Below are 18,919 nucleotides of genomic sequence, written 5' to 3'. Positions count from 1 at the left end.
TAAAGATGTGTTTTCACCTCATTAAGGTAACACTTAATGGGGTGAGGTGATGTTATTTATTCAACTGAGCTTCACCCTTACACAATGAACTGGAGGTATCTGTCCTGGAGTAGAGAAGACTGGGGGGGTGGGTGCGCTGGGAGATAGGAAGAGCCTCCAGATGGAAGAGGCAAGCTTAGGAGGAGGCAAGTTCTCCACTGTTGTCCCTCAAGAGAAGCCTGGATGACCATTTTGCCAATGCTGGAGAGCATATTCTTATCCAGATGATGGCTGGGCAACAAGCTCCTGGCCTACTATGAGGCTGTGATATAAGCAGGCATGGGGCACCAAAAGCTGACTCACAATGGCTTTTGCTTTTGGGCCCTACCACCAATTTGTCGATTTGACCTGTGTCCATGACACCCAAGCACCCCATCAGTTTAGTTCAACTTCAATCAGACTCAAGCCCAGTGCTTTCCTCTAGGGACAGGAATTGGGAGGAAGCTCAGCTAATATCATTCACTTAAGTGGTTCTAGGTGGGATCAATCTGACTACGGTATTTCTCAGTACTTCTTCATCTAGCACTTACTTATGCTCTGTGTGCACTCCAGAGTAGCCTAACCCAATAACTTAGGTATACATGGACACCCTCCCCAACACATACACGTACATATGCACCACTATGCTGACCCTAGGAGAGAAATACCCAAACCAAACACTGAGGACATTGCAGCTACACATGATCACGTGGTCCAATCACCAAGATAATTAAGTGGTTTGGCCCGAGTGACACCAGCCCCTTCCTTGTTCCGCAGCTTGACGTAAACATTCTGGCAGAAGTTCTCATACAATCATCTGATGTTATCCCTGCAACCTTAGCGCAGCAGGAGTTTCCCAAGGAGGCTTCTCATGTGCAGTACAAGGAGCATCCTATACCCTCTTTGGCCTCAGTGGCTGCAGTGAGCCCATCCCCCTGTGCTACTGACACCATCCATATATTTGGATTTATTTTTTGGTGATGGAGAGAGAACCTAGTTAATTCATTAGTTCTGTGACTGGATGTTTCAGTATCACAGACACTTTTTGCCTCAGTTTCACCACTAGTCAAAATAGGGACAATGTTACTTCTCCCCTGGGGGCAGTAAGAATGAGTTTCTGTCTGGAGCAATGAGATCTTAACAAGGGTTGCCATCCAGGCATAAGACAATGAAAAGCTGGATTTCTTTTCTTTTAGTCCATAGGTCTCTGAGCTGCATAAAAACTTTGAAAACTATTAAGTGTTTCCCAAATGTAAGGCATATTCAGAAAATCACAGCACCATAAAGGGTTGGGGAGAAAAAGGACCAAAGAGGAAGAGAAACTTGTCCAAGCCCCTTGTTGCCCAGAGGAGGAAGCTGAGCCCCACAGAGGGGAAGGCATTTGCCCAAGGTTCCACGCAGAGTTCTCACATTTCTTATTCTCTTATTCACAGCTTCCCCAATGCTTCCTTTGAGGGCTGACACTCTCCCTATTTTGAGTCCTGGCCAAAATATGGCCTTTTTTAAGGTCTGAAAACACTTGGTCCAGCTGTTCCAAGTACCACAGATTAGGGAAAATCCTTTAGCACAGATGCTTTGAGCTCAGAGTATTCAGGCAACTGAACAGCAACCATTACAATTGGCCCCAAGCTCATCCTTCATGAGAAGCAGGTGCTTACTCATTTACTTATTTATGTTTGCTTGTTCTGAGAGGAAATGGAATTGTTCATGGCCTGCATGTAGGATGTGAAAGGAGGGAAGCAATGGGGTCCCTAACAAATTTGACCATGCTCCCTGTCAAGGTCCATTTGGGGTTCTGCAGGATGAGGGGAGGGCCAGAGGAAAAAGGGAGAGGGAAAGAACTGGCAGAGTTCATAGGATCACAGATATGGAGCTGGAAGGGATTTCAGAGGCCATCTAGTTCAATTCCTTTATTTTGCAGATTAGGAAACTGAGGCCCAAGGATATTAAATAATTTGATCAAGGCCACACAGCTGACAGAGCTTGTGGCAGAGCTTGAATTCATGCCCATATCTCATGACTCCAAATTCAATATATTTTTGACTGTAGCATTCTGAGTTAATATGTGGATATTAAGTGGGACACACAGGAGTGTTAGCACAGAAAGAAAGGCAGGGCAGCTTAGCTGCATAGCTGGGATGGCAGCAGCTGTGGGTAATGGCCCCTGAAGTGGACAACAAGGGGTCACCAACACTGGTGCATGCTCAAGCCCTCACACAAAAGGAAGGATAAGAACAGCTTTCACCGCTGGTGTTTGAAAATTTAGCTCTAGCATATTACTATCTGTGTAGGACTTTCTAACGCTGGAGGAGAAAGGGAGGAGACAGGTGAGGTCTCATTACAATAAAGCAACATGGTTCCCTTCCAGCCTCAAGTACTACACCTATAGTGAAACAACAACAACATTTTTTCTATAGTTTTACCACACACATAGTCCCATAGCACGGTGGTTTCAGAATTATATACAAGGGTCACATCTTATTGCTTCGTATCTGTACGCAAAAAATAAGCTATATGTCACATAAGATAACGAGACTGCTCTTGTAGCTTTGAGCAGAAACACATAGTGAGTTATTCATATCCTGATGAGGATGAACAGCACTAAGCCATCCACGAGTTCATTTTCATCTCACCCTCCTTGCACCTGTTTCTCAGCATCTGCTCATAATGCCCCTTCCTCTTCGTCTCCAACTATCTAAACCTCCCTCATACTTTAAGGCCCTTTTCAATTCCAACCTCCCCCAAACCTTCCTTGACCAGTCCAGCCCACAGTGACCTCCTCTCCTTTCAACTAATCCTGGTCCTTATTTTCTCCCATCCCTTAATCACATAAGATGAATATATTCATATGTGTATATAGTCATATTTATATCCATATAGCTATTCAACCCACGTTCTGTACATTTTTCTGTTATAACATCCTCATTAACATCATTATCAAATATTTATTCTACACTTACCAAGTACATAGCATTTTACTAGCCACTAGAGGAGTCACATTCAAACACTCCTCCACTGCAGTGAATTATGAACCACACCACTATTGCTAAGCCTTTCTAAACACAGGCTAAGCCTTATGAATGTTTCTCTGTTTAAAAAAAAATTAAATTGATATCATCACACAGAAGCCCCAACACTGGCCTAGCGAGTTCTCTGAATGGGTCCTAAACACAACTGACAGGTTTCTTTTCCAAAAGGCAGGAACTAGTACCCCTGAGTCACTGGGACAAGGATAGCTTTGCTTCCTTGGTACCTGATAAATCCATCACTCACTACCAAGCACTAATCTAAACCAATTAGGCCACCCCCAATCACTAACAACCACCACCTACTTTGGGTAGGGATAAATGAGACTTGTAGACAAGCATCAGTGGGGATCATAAAGCCCTTGGAAAGGAAGTGAAGACCTTAGCAGAACATAAGTGCGGGTGGGGGGTGGGGAAGGAGTGCCACCAAATATTTGTGGGGATTTCAGATACAGCAAATTCGCCAGGGACAGAACACATGGAATGCTCCTCCAACTCAGACAGCGTTTAAGTGGGTAGTGATTGTCTCCACATCAGTGCTCCTGGAAGAATGTGAGTTGACCTCAGTGTCTGTGAACAGCCTAGGTTAGAGTGTCAGGACAGTGGGCTTTAGGTAGGGCTCAGGCTGAAAAAGGAGTGCCAGTGCCCACCTAAAAGATGTTGGCAAAATGGCCAATATGTGGTGCAGCACTACTGTTTCTCATTTTTCACTTTGGCTCCGACCTCCCTTTCCAGGCTTATGGGACATGCTACCTCTGTTCCCTGCTTCCACAACTTTGCCCAGGCTAGCTGTTCCCCAGGCCTGCAATATACTTCTCCTCCTTACCTCTGCCTCTTGGAAGCCCTAGCTTTTGTCAAATTTGGCTCAAGTACCACCTGTAACATGAAACCTTTCTTGATTCCCTCAATGGTTAGCACGGCTCCACCAAATTATTTTGCAATCATTTTTCTGTGTATATTCTGGGCCCTCCCTCCCCCTCAAGTAGAATGTAAGCTCCCCAGGGGTCTATTTTTGCTTTTGTCTCTATATGCCCTGAGTCTAGGATGGTGCCTGGCGAACAGGAGGCACTTAATAAATGCTTGCTGAATAAATGATGTCAGGCAAAGACCTGGGATCCCCAGGGAACAGCCATCTTGGGTTGGCCTAGACCCATTTTCTTTGGAAGGTGTAGGGTATCAATAAGGTTATTTGGCAAAAGTAGCACCCACCATCTCAATGGAAGATGGAGGCAATGTCCTTTCCCCAGCCCCCAAAAGCAAATGCATACTCATGTTCTATGGGAAGGCCTGGCACCCAGCATGAGAGAAGCAATGGCGCCACTGTACCCCACCCTGGTCAGACCACCTCTGGAGTACTATGTTCACGCTTTGAGCTCTGTTTTAGGAAGGCCACTGAAAGGCTACAGTGTGCTCGGAGGCGAGGAGCCAGGCAGGACACTAGACGGAAGACTGTGTCATAAGAGGTTTGGCTGAAAGAATTGAATGCATCCACCACGGAAAAAAGAAGATTTGGTTGGTATGGCTTGGCCACGTGTAAGAGCAGCATTCTAGCTGCCTTTCAGCATTTTAAGGATTGTCAAGTGTTCAGTTTGTTCCCAAGGCTTGGAATTAGGAGCAAAGGCTGAAGCTTACACGGTGGCTGGCGGACCAAAGGGTTCCCTCCTGGGTCATCTTTCATTGAGCATGCGCCATTTTCCTTCCTGTTCGATGCACCACCTACCTGGTTAATGTGCTTCAGTTTGTCGATAATTTGACTTATTACTGGCTCAGGACCTTTCATTTTCGTGTCATGGGTGTTGGTCAGACCTTTAGATCCATTCTTGGCCACCTTCTGGCTGTACCTAGGGAAGGGAAGGGGGTGGAGGGGAAAAAGAAAGAAAGGTATGTCACAAGAGAGTCCTAAGCACGATGAGGCCCACCACAATCTTCAAAACAACACTTGTAAGGATACTATGAAACAAAAGGAGACTTACTTGGGTGAAATTGAAACCACCCTGGGCTGGGAATCAGGACCCGGAGAGAGGCAGGGAAGGAGATGGACCAGAATAAAGTGGTTCAAATCCTAGCTCTTCTACTAACTAGTTGTATAATGCTGGGCAGCCTATTTCTCTTCTTGGAGCCTCAGTTTCCTCATCTGCAATAACAACACTCACATGCCCTTTGTCATGGGGCTATTGTACTGAAAGTATTTTGGAAACAATCATGCATAACAAGCATGGGAATTTCTATCATTTTTATTACTGCTCTAAGTGGGATTGATTTAAAGGGGAGATGTGTGTGTGTGTGTGTGTGTGTGTGTGTGTGTGTGTGTCCTTTCCTCCACTTTAAGAGAGAGAGAGGCTTCTGGCATGCTCTTGGCCTCCTCCTTTTCCTCCCCCCCACTTCCTGCAGGCCTTGTGGCTGGATTTCTTTTCAGGAGGCCTTCCCAGGCCCTTTGCCACATAAATTAAGCCCATCAGCTTCCCCCCTGGGCTCGATATGGGAAGAAAGTATATGGGCTTGAGCGAATGTTTTTAATATATTCCCCCAGGACCTGCCACAGGTCGTGGCTCAAAAGTGAAGCGACAAGATTCCCATTGAAAGCCCCCCAATGATTAGAAGAGCAAGTGAGTGTTGGGGGTGGAGGAGAGCTGCTCGGCATAGCCACCGTGGGGCTTGTGAGGCTCTCCCATCCCCAGCCCGCCAGGACGCTAAGTGACTAGCACGGCTCCACCTCCGGCCAGATGCTGCTACCCCAGAGTTGGTTCCCATCTCTTGGGATCAAACACACATTTGTCTTTTTCCTTTCTCCTCCATACGGTAGGAACATCAAAAGATGGTGGACTGTGGAGAAAAAAAAATCTATTTTGGGGGGGAAGGGCTGGAGGGGGGTGTTAGGTTTCCCTCTGGATCCTAAGGACAAAATACCTTCACAAAGAAACGAAATGGCTGAGAATGCCCTCTAGTCCCTCATTCACTGTGGATTTCTTAATAATAATTATAAGTCATTTCTATAGTACCCCAAGGGCCACAGCAGACTTTCCTTAAAACAACCTTTTAGGTGGGTAAAAATAACTCACATATTGATAGCGCTTTAAGATTTACAAAGCCCTTTCCTCAAAAGAATCACATGGGAATATTGAGTAATTATGATTATTCCCATTTTAAAGACGAGAAAGTTGAGGGTCAGGGAAATGGATAATAACAACTAACTTTTATGTAGCACTTTAAAGTTCGCCAAGCATCTTCAATTCAACAATAAGCATTTATTAGGCACCTACTATGTGACGAGCACTAGAGATACAAAGACAAAAGTGAAAACAGTCCCTGCCCTCAAACAATTCACAGTCTAGCCAGAGAAGACTTCTATGTACATTCATAGGGATCTACAAAGCATATAGGATTTCCCAGAAGCCTTAGCACAGTTTTAAGCTATTAAACCTTAAGCCAATAAAGCTAAAGGAAGAGCTACTTAAGCTATTAAGGCTTAAAACCTCACTAAGACTTTTAGGACATCCTGTACATAAGGCAATTTTGAGTGGAAGGCATTTTATGTACACTATCCCATTTAAAGAGGGCAGCTAGGTGGTGTTGTAGTGGATGGAGGACTGGGACTAGAATCAGGAGGACCTCAGTTCAAATCTGCTCTCAGATATTTCCTAGTTGTATGACTCTGGACAAGTCACTTCACCTTGTTTGCCTCAGTTTCCTCATCTGTAAAATGAGCTGGAGAAGGAAGTGGCAAACCACTCCAGTATTTTTGTCAAGAAAACCCCAAAGTGGGTCATGGAGAATCAGATAGGACTGAAATGACTGAACAACAACAAACATCCCATTTGAACCTTACAACAACCTTGTGAAGGAAATGCTATTATTATCCCTATTTTAAAGCTCAGAGTGGTCAAGTGACTTCTCTATGGTCACATGGCTAATAAGGATTAGAGCTCTGATTTGAGCCTCCATCTCCCTGATTTCCAGGCCAGAGCAGGCTGGTCTCTGGCATTCTTTGTTCAGCTGCAGTAGTGTAATTGTGTTCTTGTCTATTAGCATTTCTAATCCCTAATTATGAAATTCAAGATCATCATGATTTGGGAATGCGTTCATATGATTTTCTTTGATTTCCTCCCACTGGGAGCAGAAGCATATGCCAATATTAGGAATATGCTTTGACAAACATGGTTTGCATGTCAGATGTGGGCGGGGTCCATAAATCTAACGTCTGACTTTTGGTAACACAAAGCCAAATGTGTGTGTGTGGGGGAGGGTAGTGGGAAGGGTGGTTTATTGAAAAACAGATGAAGAACACATATTATTACATTCCTTCTAAAACTGAAAAGTTGGAAATATTTGGCATATGTAACTTTGAAAATCTGTTTCTAAATGTGCTGTGTGACCTTGGGTAAATTATGCTAGTCTCTGTGCTTCATGTTCGTCATCAATAAAATCAGCAGATTGGACTGAATGAACTTTAAGGTCCCTTCCATTTCTGACAGATCATGATTCTTTAATTAACCAATCAACAAGCATTTGTTAAGTGCCTGTGTGCCAGGCACTGTGCTAAGCACTGGAGATACAAAGAAAGGAAGAAAAAAACCAGTCTGTTCTCAAGGAGCCCAGTCTAATGAACCAGGCAACATGCAAACGACTATATATAAACAACTGGTAGATGGAATACATTGGGGCAACTCGGCAGGGAGAAAGCTGTAGCATTAAAGGGGATCTGCAAAGACTTCTTGTAAAAGGTCGGATTTTAGCTGGGATTTGAAGGAAGCCAGGGAGATGAAGAGCCGGCGATGAGGACGGAGAATTCTGGGCACGTCAGTTACTGGACAATCCAATGAAATGCCCAGAGCCAACAGGTAAAAAAGTGAGAAGGTCAGAGCCATGGAATTTTAGAGTATACAGAGCGGGGTAGGAAGGTGTGAAGACTGGAAAGACAGGAGAGGGCTAGGTTATGAAGAGCCTTGAACGCTAAATTGAGGATTGCCTATTTGATCCTGGAGGTGATAGGAAGCCACGGGAGTCTATAGAAAATTGGAGGTGAGGAAGAAAAGCAATGTGATGTGACATGATCAGACTTATGCTTTAAGAATCAATTTACGTTGGGAGCTAAGTGACTAGCTGGCTAGTGGGGGGCGGGGATTAGATGGGGTGGGGAGCAAAGAAGGATGCTTTGAAGAAATGGAAGGATTCTTTGTTTCATGGACTCAGCTCACTACTAACCTGCCTGTTTATAATACTGCTGGAGCCCCAAACAGCAACACAGCTATTGCCTATGCCAGGGCTGTCCAACCTTAGGTTTTTATTGAAACAATAGACAATATATTTTGATTTGCCATTTTAGTGAGAGCTCTGCGGTAGCTCAGCTTCCTTTACTAAAGCATTTATGTAAACTTCTATGCTTATAAGGGGGCCTGTGGGCCACATTTTGGATAGCTCTCTCCTATGCCTTTGAGAAGCCTGCAGCTGTAATCCAATTCAACTGGCTTTCTTGCTGGCCCTCTCATCCAGTCCTCCATCTTGTTGCTCACATGACTCCAAACCGCATATATGAATTCTAAATCTATAACTCTAGCAGTAATCTCTCTGTTGCACTCCAGTCCCACATCATTTCACACTGTATAGTCCAAACGTTATCTCAAAATCAACATGTCCAAAACAAAACTCGTCGTTCTTGTCTCCCCAAACCCCCTCTCTTTTGAACTTGCCTATCTCTGTCAAGGGTAGCATCATGTTTCCAGGCAGCCAGGTTCACAATGTTAGAGTCATCTTTGACTCATCATTCTCCCTCACTCCACATATCTGCTCAGTGGCTCCATTTGGTAGACTCTACTCCCACAACATCTCTCATATTTGTCCCCTTCTTCCTATTTACATACTCTAGGTCAGACTCTCATCACCTCTCACCTGGACTATTGCCATGGCATCCTAATTAGCCTCCTAATTAGTCTCCCTGCTTCAAGTCTCCCCCCTGGATCACTGAAGAGTACTGTGAAATCCCAAGCTGGATGAATCAAAAGCCAGAATTCAGGTTGCTGGGAGAAATATCAACCACCTCAGACATGCACATAATACTACGCTGATAGCAGAAAGTGAAGACGGATTAAGATGCCTCTTGATGAGGGTGAAAGAGGAGAGTGTAAAAGCTTGCTTGAAGCTTAACACAAAAAAAAACTAAGATCTTGGCAACTGGTCCCATCAATTCCTGGCAAATAGAGGGAGAAGAAATGGAAGTGGCATCAGATTTTCTATTCTTGGGCTCAAAGATCACTGCAGATGGTGACTGTAGCCATGAAATTAAAAAACGCTTGCTCCTTGGAAGGAAAACTACGGCAAACCTGGCCAGCATACTAAAAAGTAGAGACATCACCTTATCTGCTGACAAAGGTCTGTATAGTGAAAGCTATGGTTTTTCCAGTAGTGATGTATGGCTGTGACAGTTGGACTACAAGGAAAGCCTAACGCTGCAGAATCAATGCTGTTGAATTGTGGTGCTGGAGAATACATGAGAGTCCCTTGGACAGCAAGGAGATCAAATCAGATAATACTTAAAGAAATTAAGTCAGACTACTTACTGGAAGGTCAAATGCTGAAGCTTAAATACTTTGGCCACAGAACGAGAAGATGGGACTCATTGGAAAAGACCCTGATGTTGGGAAAGATTGAAGGCAAAAGGAAAAGGGGATGGCAGAGGATGAGATGGATAGATAGTGTCATGGAAACAACAAACATGAACTTGGACAGACTTTGAGAGAGGATAGAAGGGCCTGATGTGCCCTTTGTGATCCATGAGGTCACAAAAAGTCAGATACGACTGAAGAAATAAACAATGATCTCAAGTTTCTCCTCTCTCAACTTTATCCTATACACATCTTCCAAAGTGATATTCCTAAAGCACTGGCCTATGTCACTTTCCTGCTCAGAACTCTCCAATGGTTCCCCATCGCCTCTATGATAAAGTACAAATTCCTTTGTTTTGGCATTTAAGATCCTTCATAACTTGGCACCCAGTTACCTTTCCTGCCTTATAGTCATTATATCCCTCCACACACTCTGTGCTCTAACTAAATTTGTTTTCTTGCAATTCCTGATATATGATACTCAATTTCTTGTATCCAAGTTTTTGAAGAGGCTATGCCCCATGTCTGCAATACGCTCCTTCACCACTTCTACTTCTTAGAATTCCAAAGTTCCTTCTAAGTTCAGGTCTAGTGCCACCTTCTAGACCAAGCCTTCCTTGAACCACCCTCACACCAGGTCTTTTTGCCCCCACCCCTCCAAATTACCTTTTATTTATTTTGCATACACTTGTAGAAAGCATAAGCACATGTTACCCCCATATAAGCTAATTGAGAGCAGGAACGGTTTCTTTTTTGACATATAGTAGGAGCTTCATAATGATCTCTACAGTCTTAAAGTTCCACCTCATACCCAGCAAATTGGCAAAGATGACAAAGCATAGGAATAGTCACTTTTGGATGTACTGTGCAAAAACAAGCATACGAGTATGTAGTTGGTAGAGCTGTGTTTGAGTGCAACCATACCAGGAAGTAATGCAGAATTATGCAAATGATGTGGTTAAAATGCTCACTCCCCCAACCCAGATATTCTACTGCTAGACATATGTCCCAAGGAGGTCTCTGATAAAAAGAAAGGCTACTGCATGCACCCCAAATGTTGACAGCATCACTTTTTTGGAGAGAAAAATACTGGAAATCAGATGCCCATTGATTGAGAAATAGCTAAACAAATTGTGGTACCTGAATGTAATGGAATAGTACTGTGCTATAAGAAGCATGGAGAGAATTAAATGGACTGTTGAAAAGTGAAATAAGCAGAGCCCCAAAACAATATACACAATGATGGTAAATATACAAATAAAAAGAATAGTGAAAAAACAGCTAAAACTAAATGGCTGCAAAATGATAAACTACAAGCTTGGTCTCAAAGAGGATATATGAGAAGATATTGCCCCACAATCTTTTGCAGATGTGGGGGTGGGGTGGAGTGGGGGTCTGTGGGTGTGGAATATTGCATAAATTAATTTTTATGTATTAAATTTATTAAATTTTTTCTCTTCTTTTTTCTTTTTGTTCTTTGTTATAAGGTATGGCTCTCTGGCAGGGGGGAGAGAGAAAGAGTCAGAAATTTAGGTGATATAAAAACAGATAGCAATCAAAATTTATTTTAAAAAATAAATGTGTTTTTTTTTGGCTTGAGTGATACAGGATGGAAGAGTGATGGCTAGGTATAGGAAATGTGAGGGGGAAAACATCTAGATTTTAGTAGACAGCAATTTCAGTATATGTCAACAGTATTAGATGGCACCCAAAGAAGCATTTTGCATTCAATTTTGAGTACTACACTTTAGGAAGGACATTAAGAAGCAGGAATACATGTGGTGGATGGTGGGAAAATCATGCCATATGGGGAATGGTTCAGAGAACTTGGAGTGTTTTGCCTAGGGCAGTAGTTTTCAAACTTTTTGGTCTCGGGACTCTTTATATTCTTAAAAATTCTTGAGGACCCCTGCCCCCAAAGACCTGGTTTGGTTGATTGTTGCATTGATTTCCAGACTTAAGAGCAACTGAAAAAATGTTAATAATGCAAATTAAACTTAAAAGTATGGCATGTTTTTTGGAGAGTCGGTTGTTAAACAATTCACTAGAATACCCCTAGTTATATCCACTGACATTTACCATGTTAGAAATTAAAACATCTTAGTAATATTAAAAAAATAGTTTTGACCTTAAGGATCCCCTGAAAGGATTTCAAAGATCCCTCTAGGGGTCATCAGACAATACCGTGAGAACCACTGGCTAAAGAGACACCAAGAGGGAGAAGAACCTTCAAATATTTGAAGAACAGTCCAGTAGAAGAGGGGTTATACTCCTTTTGCTTGTCCACAGAGGGCAAGACTGGGGTGGGGGTGAAGTTGGAGAGTGGCAGATTTCAGGGGGAAAAACAATTTCCTAACACTAAGAGCTTACCTGCATGAATGAATGGATGGATGAATGAATAGGTAGGTAGGTAGGTAGATAGATAGATAGATAGATAGATAGATAGATAGATAGATAGATAAGTAAATGGAAAGGGCTGTTTTCAAATGCAGTCTGAATGTCTTCTTGTCGGCAAGGTTGCCAAAGGAATTCCTGTTCTCTTATAAGTTGTCCTACATGCCTTCTGAGGTCTCTCCTTACTCTACTACGAAGGGGAGACATTCCTCACGAATTTTTAGAAATTGGCTACTCATCTCTCCACATTGAGGCTTCCCAGTATCAACTTGAGGAATCTCCCTCCTCAGGGCATGACTTGATGCTACTTTATATTTTTCTGCCAACTCATCCAATCCAAGAGAAGTTCCCATACTTCATCCTCCTCCAAAGAGCTGGAAGATGTCTGCTAACTTGGAGATTTCACCATGAACATGGCCCTTGATGTGAGATCACTGGAAAAGCTTTTTGGTAATTGAAATATATTGCAACTATTGTCATCCTATTCACACCATCAAAGAACCAGAGCAAATTAACTAAGAAGAGGTAGAAAAGATTTAACTGTCAGCCTAGGTCAGGTTCTGGACTGAAATTATCAGGAAGCAAGTATCAATAGACAATACCTCTGTTTTTGCCTATAGTTGTAAAAACATAATCTCCCTATTGAATGTTTAAGTGCCAATATCCTAAAAGGCCATATGATGGGGATGTGTTACCTATCCACAAAAACCTCAGTATTTTCTTTGGAGTGTGTTTCTACCTCTGTGTCTCTGTCACACACCCTTCTTCATTTCCTACCCAACCCTGTCCCTGCGCTACTGATCTTCCTGTTGAAACTAAATGTTGTCTCAAACTGGATTGGTCTGCCTTGAGAAACAATGAGTTCTCCATGACTAGAGAGATAACTAATTAATAATAACAGTGATCATAATAACAAAGAACACTTATATAGTAGTGCAAACTTTACAAAACCTATTAAATACTTTGTCTCATCTAACAATGCTAACCCATGAATCATGTATAAAAAGGTCAGGTTCAGGTGAAGTTCAGAGAAGCCCAGGGTTACGTGGCTAGTATGCATCAAAAGTGGCACCCTGATGCAAGATTTCCTAAGACCAGTGTTCTATCACGTGTGTGTGTATGTAAGTATATATGTGTGTGTATGTATATATATACATATATATATACACATACACGTACATGCATACACACACACACACACACACACACATACCATATATCATATCCCTCTCTGGGATGTTGTAGAAAGGATTTCTCCTCAAGTAAAGTTTGGCCTAGATAGCTCCCACATACCTACTCCAGTAGAACCTTGATATTTTCACAACACTGAATGATGAGAGAGAAATCTAATGAGAAAATACAGTAAGTGATTTCTTCCATCCAAGAACTGGACAGAAAATTATCCAGAAGCCCAAGATCAATAGGAAAGGGGCTTGTCCACCAAAGTAAGTGCCAGCTCACCAGAGAACAATACATCTATAGCCTGCAAAAGGAAGAGCAAATGACTTTGTAACAACTGCAAGCAATGACTCAGTGGGAAAAACACTATTTTCTTTAAGGATTATATGAACACCGAGAAGACATGAAGCAAGAGGTTTTTTAATGAAATAAAAGCTCTCAAAGAACAATTTGGAAAAAGAATAAATAGTTTAAAGAGAAAGTGGTAAACTTTACCAAAATAACCAAGTCCGTGAAAACTAGAATAAGTCAAAGAGAAATCAATAACTCTATAAGATGGCAAGAAATATTAGAACAAAATCAAAAGATTGAAAAATAGAAGAAAATATAAGATAGCTTATATAAAATACAACTGACCTGGAAAACAAGTTAAGGAGAGAGAATTTTAAAATCACTGGACTCTCTGCAACTGATTTTTTTAAAAGCCTGAAAACCACATTTCAAGAAATGAAAACTGTCCAGATCTATTAGAACCAGAGGGCAAAGTAATGATAAAAAGAATACACCAATCATCCCCTGAAAGGAACTCCAAAAGGAAAAGTTCCAGGAATGTCCTAGCCAAAATCTAGTTCCCACTTGAAAGAAAAAAAATGCTACAAGTATCCAGAAAGAATCAGTTCAAATGCCAAAGAAACTATAGTCAGGATTACACAAAACCTGGACACTTCTACTATAAATGACAGGAGATCTTTGAATATAATGTTACAAAAGACAAAAGACATGGCTTGACCATCAAAAACAACTTAACCCACAAGGCTAAGTATAATCATACAAGGGGGAAAAATAGATCTTTAATGGAATAGAGGACGTACAGCATTCATGATGAGAAGACCAGAGCTAAGTAAGATCTTTGAAATACAAACATGAGAGTCCAGAGAAACCTAGAAAGCTAAATTTATTTGAGCATTCTGAAGGGACTATATGATTTCTGATGATTGGGGTGCATAGAAAGAAGACTATAGAAACAGAGAAGAAGGGATGGGGGAAGTGGCCATCAGATAAACTTCACTCTTATCTGAATCAGACAATGGAGAGTTGAACACACAGACACAAACACATATATCAACAGTTTGGTGTACAAATACATCAAACTCAACATAGAAACAAATGGGGATGGGGGGGCAGTTGAAAGGGAAGATAATACTGTGGAGGGAATTGTCACAAACAAAACAAATTTTCTGAACCTTAAGAGGTGATTAAAAAGGGGGGAGGGTAAGAAAAGCAAAGACCTAGACTCTAAGGAGGTGCCTTAGACCATTGGGGAATGGCTGAAAAAGACTGTGGTATATGATTGTAATATTTTCGTGTAAAAAGTGATGAAGGAGATAATTTCAGAGAATTCTGAGTAAATGAATCAACAGAATGAAACAAACAGAAGCCAGACAACAATTCATACAATAACATTTTAAGACAAATAACTTTGACATTAAGAACTCTGATCAATGCAATGATCATCTAGGAGAAGACCCATGAAAAAACATGATACCTGCCTCCTTGCAGAGAGGTGACAGACAGGAAATAAACATTTTTTGGATGTGGCTACCATGTGGATTTGCTTTGCTCCACTCTGCTTATTTTTACAAAGGTTTCCCCCCTTTTTCTTTATCTTAGTTTATAATTGAAGAAAGGTTGTCAGGGGAAGAGGGACAGGTAGCAACAAGATGCAAAAAATGAGGGCCATGGTAAGATTTTTTAAAATGCACATAAGAGGACAGCAGTTCAGAAGGAAGCACAGACAAATAGGGCAGCTTTGAAAGTAATACGTAGAATATATGGTATTCTTTCTAAAAAGCAAACAGTGAGCAATGGAGATTCATGGTTTCATATAGAATCTTTTTGTGTTCAGCTGTATGTGTGTAGAAATGCTCTTTTTTAGTGTTTGAGATCAGAATAAAAAATAAAATTGAAAAATCCTATGCTTCTAATTATCTGACCACAGGCGAGTTATTTAATGTTTCTGGGCCTCCCTTCCCTCCACTGTATAATGAAGAGTTTGGACTCAATGAACTGCAGGGGCCCTTCCGGCTCTGACATTCTGTCCCTGACTTCAATATCCCTGCAATAATAATATAACATATGTGACATGGACTTTTTTGGGGGGAAGGGGGGATTTTACATGCCATATGTGTTCATTCACTTGGGCACAAAAGAAATCATTTAAAGCTGTCCCTGTAGCTTCACATTTCAATTCAGCTCAATTCAACTTAAAAATCATTCCAGTCTTCCTGAGTATCAAACACCGTGCTGGGCACTAGGATAGACTGCTGTTGTCGTTTGTCCGTGATCGGTCAACAATAGGTCCCAGCCCAAGCCCCACTTGGTGGTCATTGCTTGGCGCCGATTGGCTGGGATGGATACAAAGTAAGGTAAGACTCATCTCTGCCCTCAGATGGCTTCCAGTCTGGTGGGGGGCGGGGGGAATAAGACACAAAGACAGTTTTGGGAAAAACATTATGAGACATGCCTAAAAGAGGAAATAAGCAAGTACTATGCGACACTTAAGGGACAGATTGTTCTTGACAGGGAGGACAGTCCAGGAAAGGCTTCCTGGAAGAGGTAGCAATTAAATTGGTGTTTAGAGGACGGACAGGAGTCAAAGAGAGATCACAGAATAACAGTAAGAAACAGCTCACGTTTATATAGTACCTTAAAGTTTGGAAAAGGAGATTCGTGTGCGTATGTATATATATGCATATATATAATATGTATACACACACACACACATTCCTCACAACAGCCCTGTAAGATACTATTACGATTATATCCATTTTATAGTTGAGGAAACAAGCTCAGAGAAGGAAAGTATCGTTCTCTGGGTGATACAGCTGTTAAGTGTCAGAGGCAGGATTCGAACCCAGGTCCTCTAGACTCCAAGGCCTATGTTCTTTCCCCTGGAAATATAAATCCATAAATATCATAATTTAATACATTTAGGGCTGGAAGGGACCTTAAAGGCCACTTAGCATAATCCCCTCTGTTTACAAATGTGGAAACTGAGGCCTAGATTAGGGAAGTGACTTGTCCAAGTCTGAATCCAAATCATGACTCCAAATCTCACACTCTTTTCACTGCACCACAAAAGGAAGGGAGAACATTGCTGTAATTCAGAATTTTCTTTATCTCCTCCCCACCCCCATGCTGAGTCTGGTTTTCATGGTGCTTTACAGGCCAATGAATGCAGGTTCAGCCCCTTTTTCTAGGGACGCTGTGTACAAACAGGACACATTGAGCAGGGGACAGGGAAGCTTTTGGTAAAGGCACATTTCCCAGGATGGGTAATCTCTTTAGTTACACTTGTGATTAAACTAATTGCAATTTTCCTCTCCCATCCCAATCCTTGCTTCTCTGAAGGGCTCTGGCATTATTCCAGCATGGAGGGCTGGCTACTGGTGAGATGGCAGGAAGAGGAATAGGTGCCTCCACTGGCAGATCCCCTTAACTAGGCATTTTGTGTGCGAGGGAGACCCACTATTGTTGTCATTCTGTGTATTTCTGTGTAGTTTGATGTAGTGTGAAAGAGTACTATGCTGAGTGGCTGGGGACCTGGGATCAAGGCCCAGCCCTGCCACCAGATAACGGGAACTTTAGGCCAATGCCATCCCTTTAGTGGTCTGAGCTTCGGTCCTCCTGGCAAATGAAGGGAGTGGACTTGATCTATGCTTCTACATCCCAAGTTTTCCCATCGATTAGCTGTGGAAACTGAGGCAAATTCTGTCCCTCCTCTGAGCCTCAGTTTCCTCCTCCATCAGATGAGGGGGTTGGACTTGGTGATGCCTACCTTCCTTTCCAGCTCTGACCAAGAACAAGAAGGCCATTCAGTCCAATCCTGTCATTTTACAGATGAATGAATAATTAAATTCTGAAACATTACTAAGTACTGTGCTAAATGCTGGCTAATCGGTGACAGAGCTTGAGAAGGAGAATTCAGAAAGGGTCATCTGGGGATCAATTCCAACCCATTCACTTGACTGAGAAAGAAACTGAGTCTCAGAGGGAGAAAGGATTTACCCAGTCACCCAGTAAATTGGTGGCTGAACCAGGATTTGAACCCAGGGGATGATGATGACATAAAATCGCTGCTCCAGAGCTGGAAGGGACCTCAGGAGCCCCTCTAACCTGACCCCCTCATTTTGTAGTTGACTAAAAGGAAGCCCAGGACAAGTGATTTACTTTCTACTATGCCATGCTGCATCCCATTATTCTATAAGAACTGCCAAATGCTTTGAAAACCATTAACAACTCTGAATGTTGTTTTGTAATCAACAAGCACTTATTAAATGCCTACTGTGTGCCAGGCACTGTTATTTTATGTCTTCCAGAGCCCTGCCTCCACTAACCTGCAGGAAGGCAGGCAACCCTTAGCTTAAGCTCATACAGAGCGTTGGGGACTTTCTATCTCCATACCTGCCCTTAAAGGAGATCTCTGAGATCTCAAATATTCCCTGCAAATTTTAATTACTAATTTAAGAAGCAAGAGAAACTATTAGAAAACTCTTGATTCCCTGCAGGGCAGTGTTTTGTAGAGACAGTGTTCTCAACAAAGCTTGGAGAGGGAAGGCTTTAATTTCATGGAGGTTTAATAGAATGGGCCCCTCTACCACCCCATCCCCACTCCTATGATGATGATGATGACGATGATGATGATGATGATGACGACGACGACGACGAGGACGCTGTGGACCAGGTTGCATGTGTTCACAGCTCCATCTACTGGAGCTTTGTGGCACTGCACATATCTGCCTATACTACACCAGGGGCTTTGTTCCGGATTACTGATTTCCTTTGTAAATCCTCAGGCAGCAGTGGCCATGGGGGAAGAATGGAGCCAGTTAAGGCGCATAACTAGCTAGAAAAACAACGCAAACCAACCCAGGAGGGGAAAACCTCCGATTACGATCCCTAAGAAAACAATTCTTCTACAATCTAGCATGCATCCAGAAGTGGGGGAAATAGGCCGATGTTTGAGGAAGAACTGTGTGCGATGTTCTTTCTGCTTCACTGAGCTCTTACGCCAAGCAAAATAGGCTTGAAAACCTTAAAGCACTATGTAGATGTCAAATATTATTATACTTTTTTCATGTTCGTTACTGTAATCAGACTTGGGAGTAATGGAGACCTACGTTCCGATCCCACTTTGGAAGAGAAGGGAAGGGAACAATCATTTACATAGTGCTTGCCCACTATGTGCTCTACAAATATGATCTCCTTTGACCCTCTCAACTGTGAAGTGGGTACTGTTTTCATCCCCTTTTTATAGATGAAGAAACCGAGGCAATGGAAGGGAAGTGACTTGTCCAGGGTCACACAGCGAGGAAGCATCTAAGGCTAGATTTGAACTCATGTCTTTCTGATTCCAGGTCCAGTAGCACCTTTTCCATTGTGCCACCAACTGCTTTGGCCATTTACTTAGCTATGTGATGAAAG

At 42.3% G+C, this 18,919-nt stretch overlaps 1 protein-coding gene across 3 annotated transcripts in view; it reads right to left on the bottom strand.

Moving 5' to 3' along the window:
• GPC3 (glypican 3) overlaps positions 1-18,919 on the bottom strand; it is a 705,431-nt gene that overhangs the window by 178,470 nt on the left and 508,042 nt on the right. For all 3 annotated transcript variants that reach the window (XM_036740234.1, XM_036740236.1, XM_036740237.1), the window contains one exon: positions 4,765-4,885. In XM_036740234.1, the coding sequence (XP_036596129.1) occupies positions 4,765-4,885 (121 nt within the window). The remainder of the gene's footprint in view (positions 1-4,764; positions 4,886-18,919) is intronic.

Source organism: Trichosurus vulpecula, chromosome X (assembly GCF_011100635.1).
Source record: "Trichosurus vulpecula isolate mTriVul1 chromosome X, mTriVul1.pri, whole genome shotgun sequence".
NCBI lineage: Eukaryota > Metazoa > Chordata > Mammalia > Diprotodontia > Phalangeridae > Trichosurus > Trichosurus vulpecula.
The sequence above is the reverse complement of the archived record's forward strand: the minus strand, read 5'-3'. Positions and strand labels throughout refer to the sequence as shown.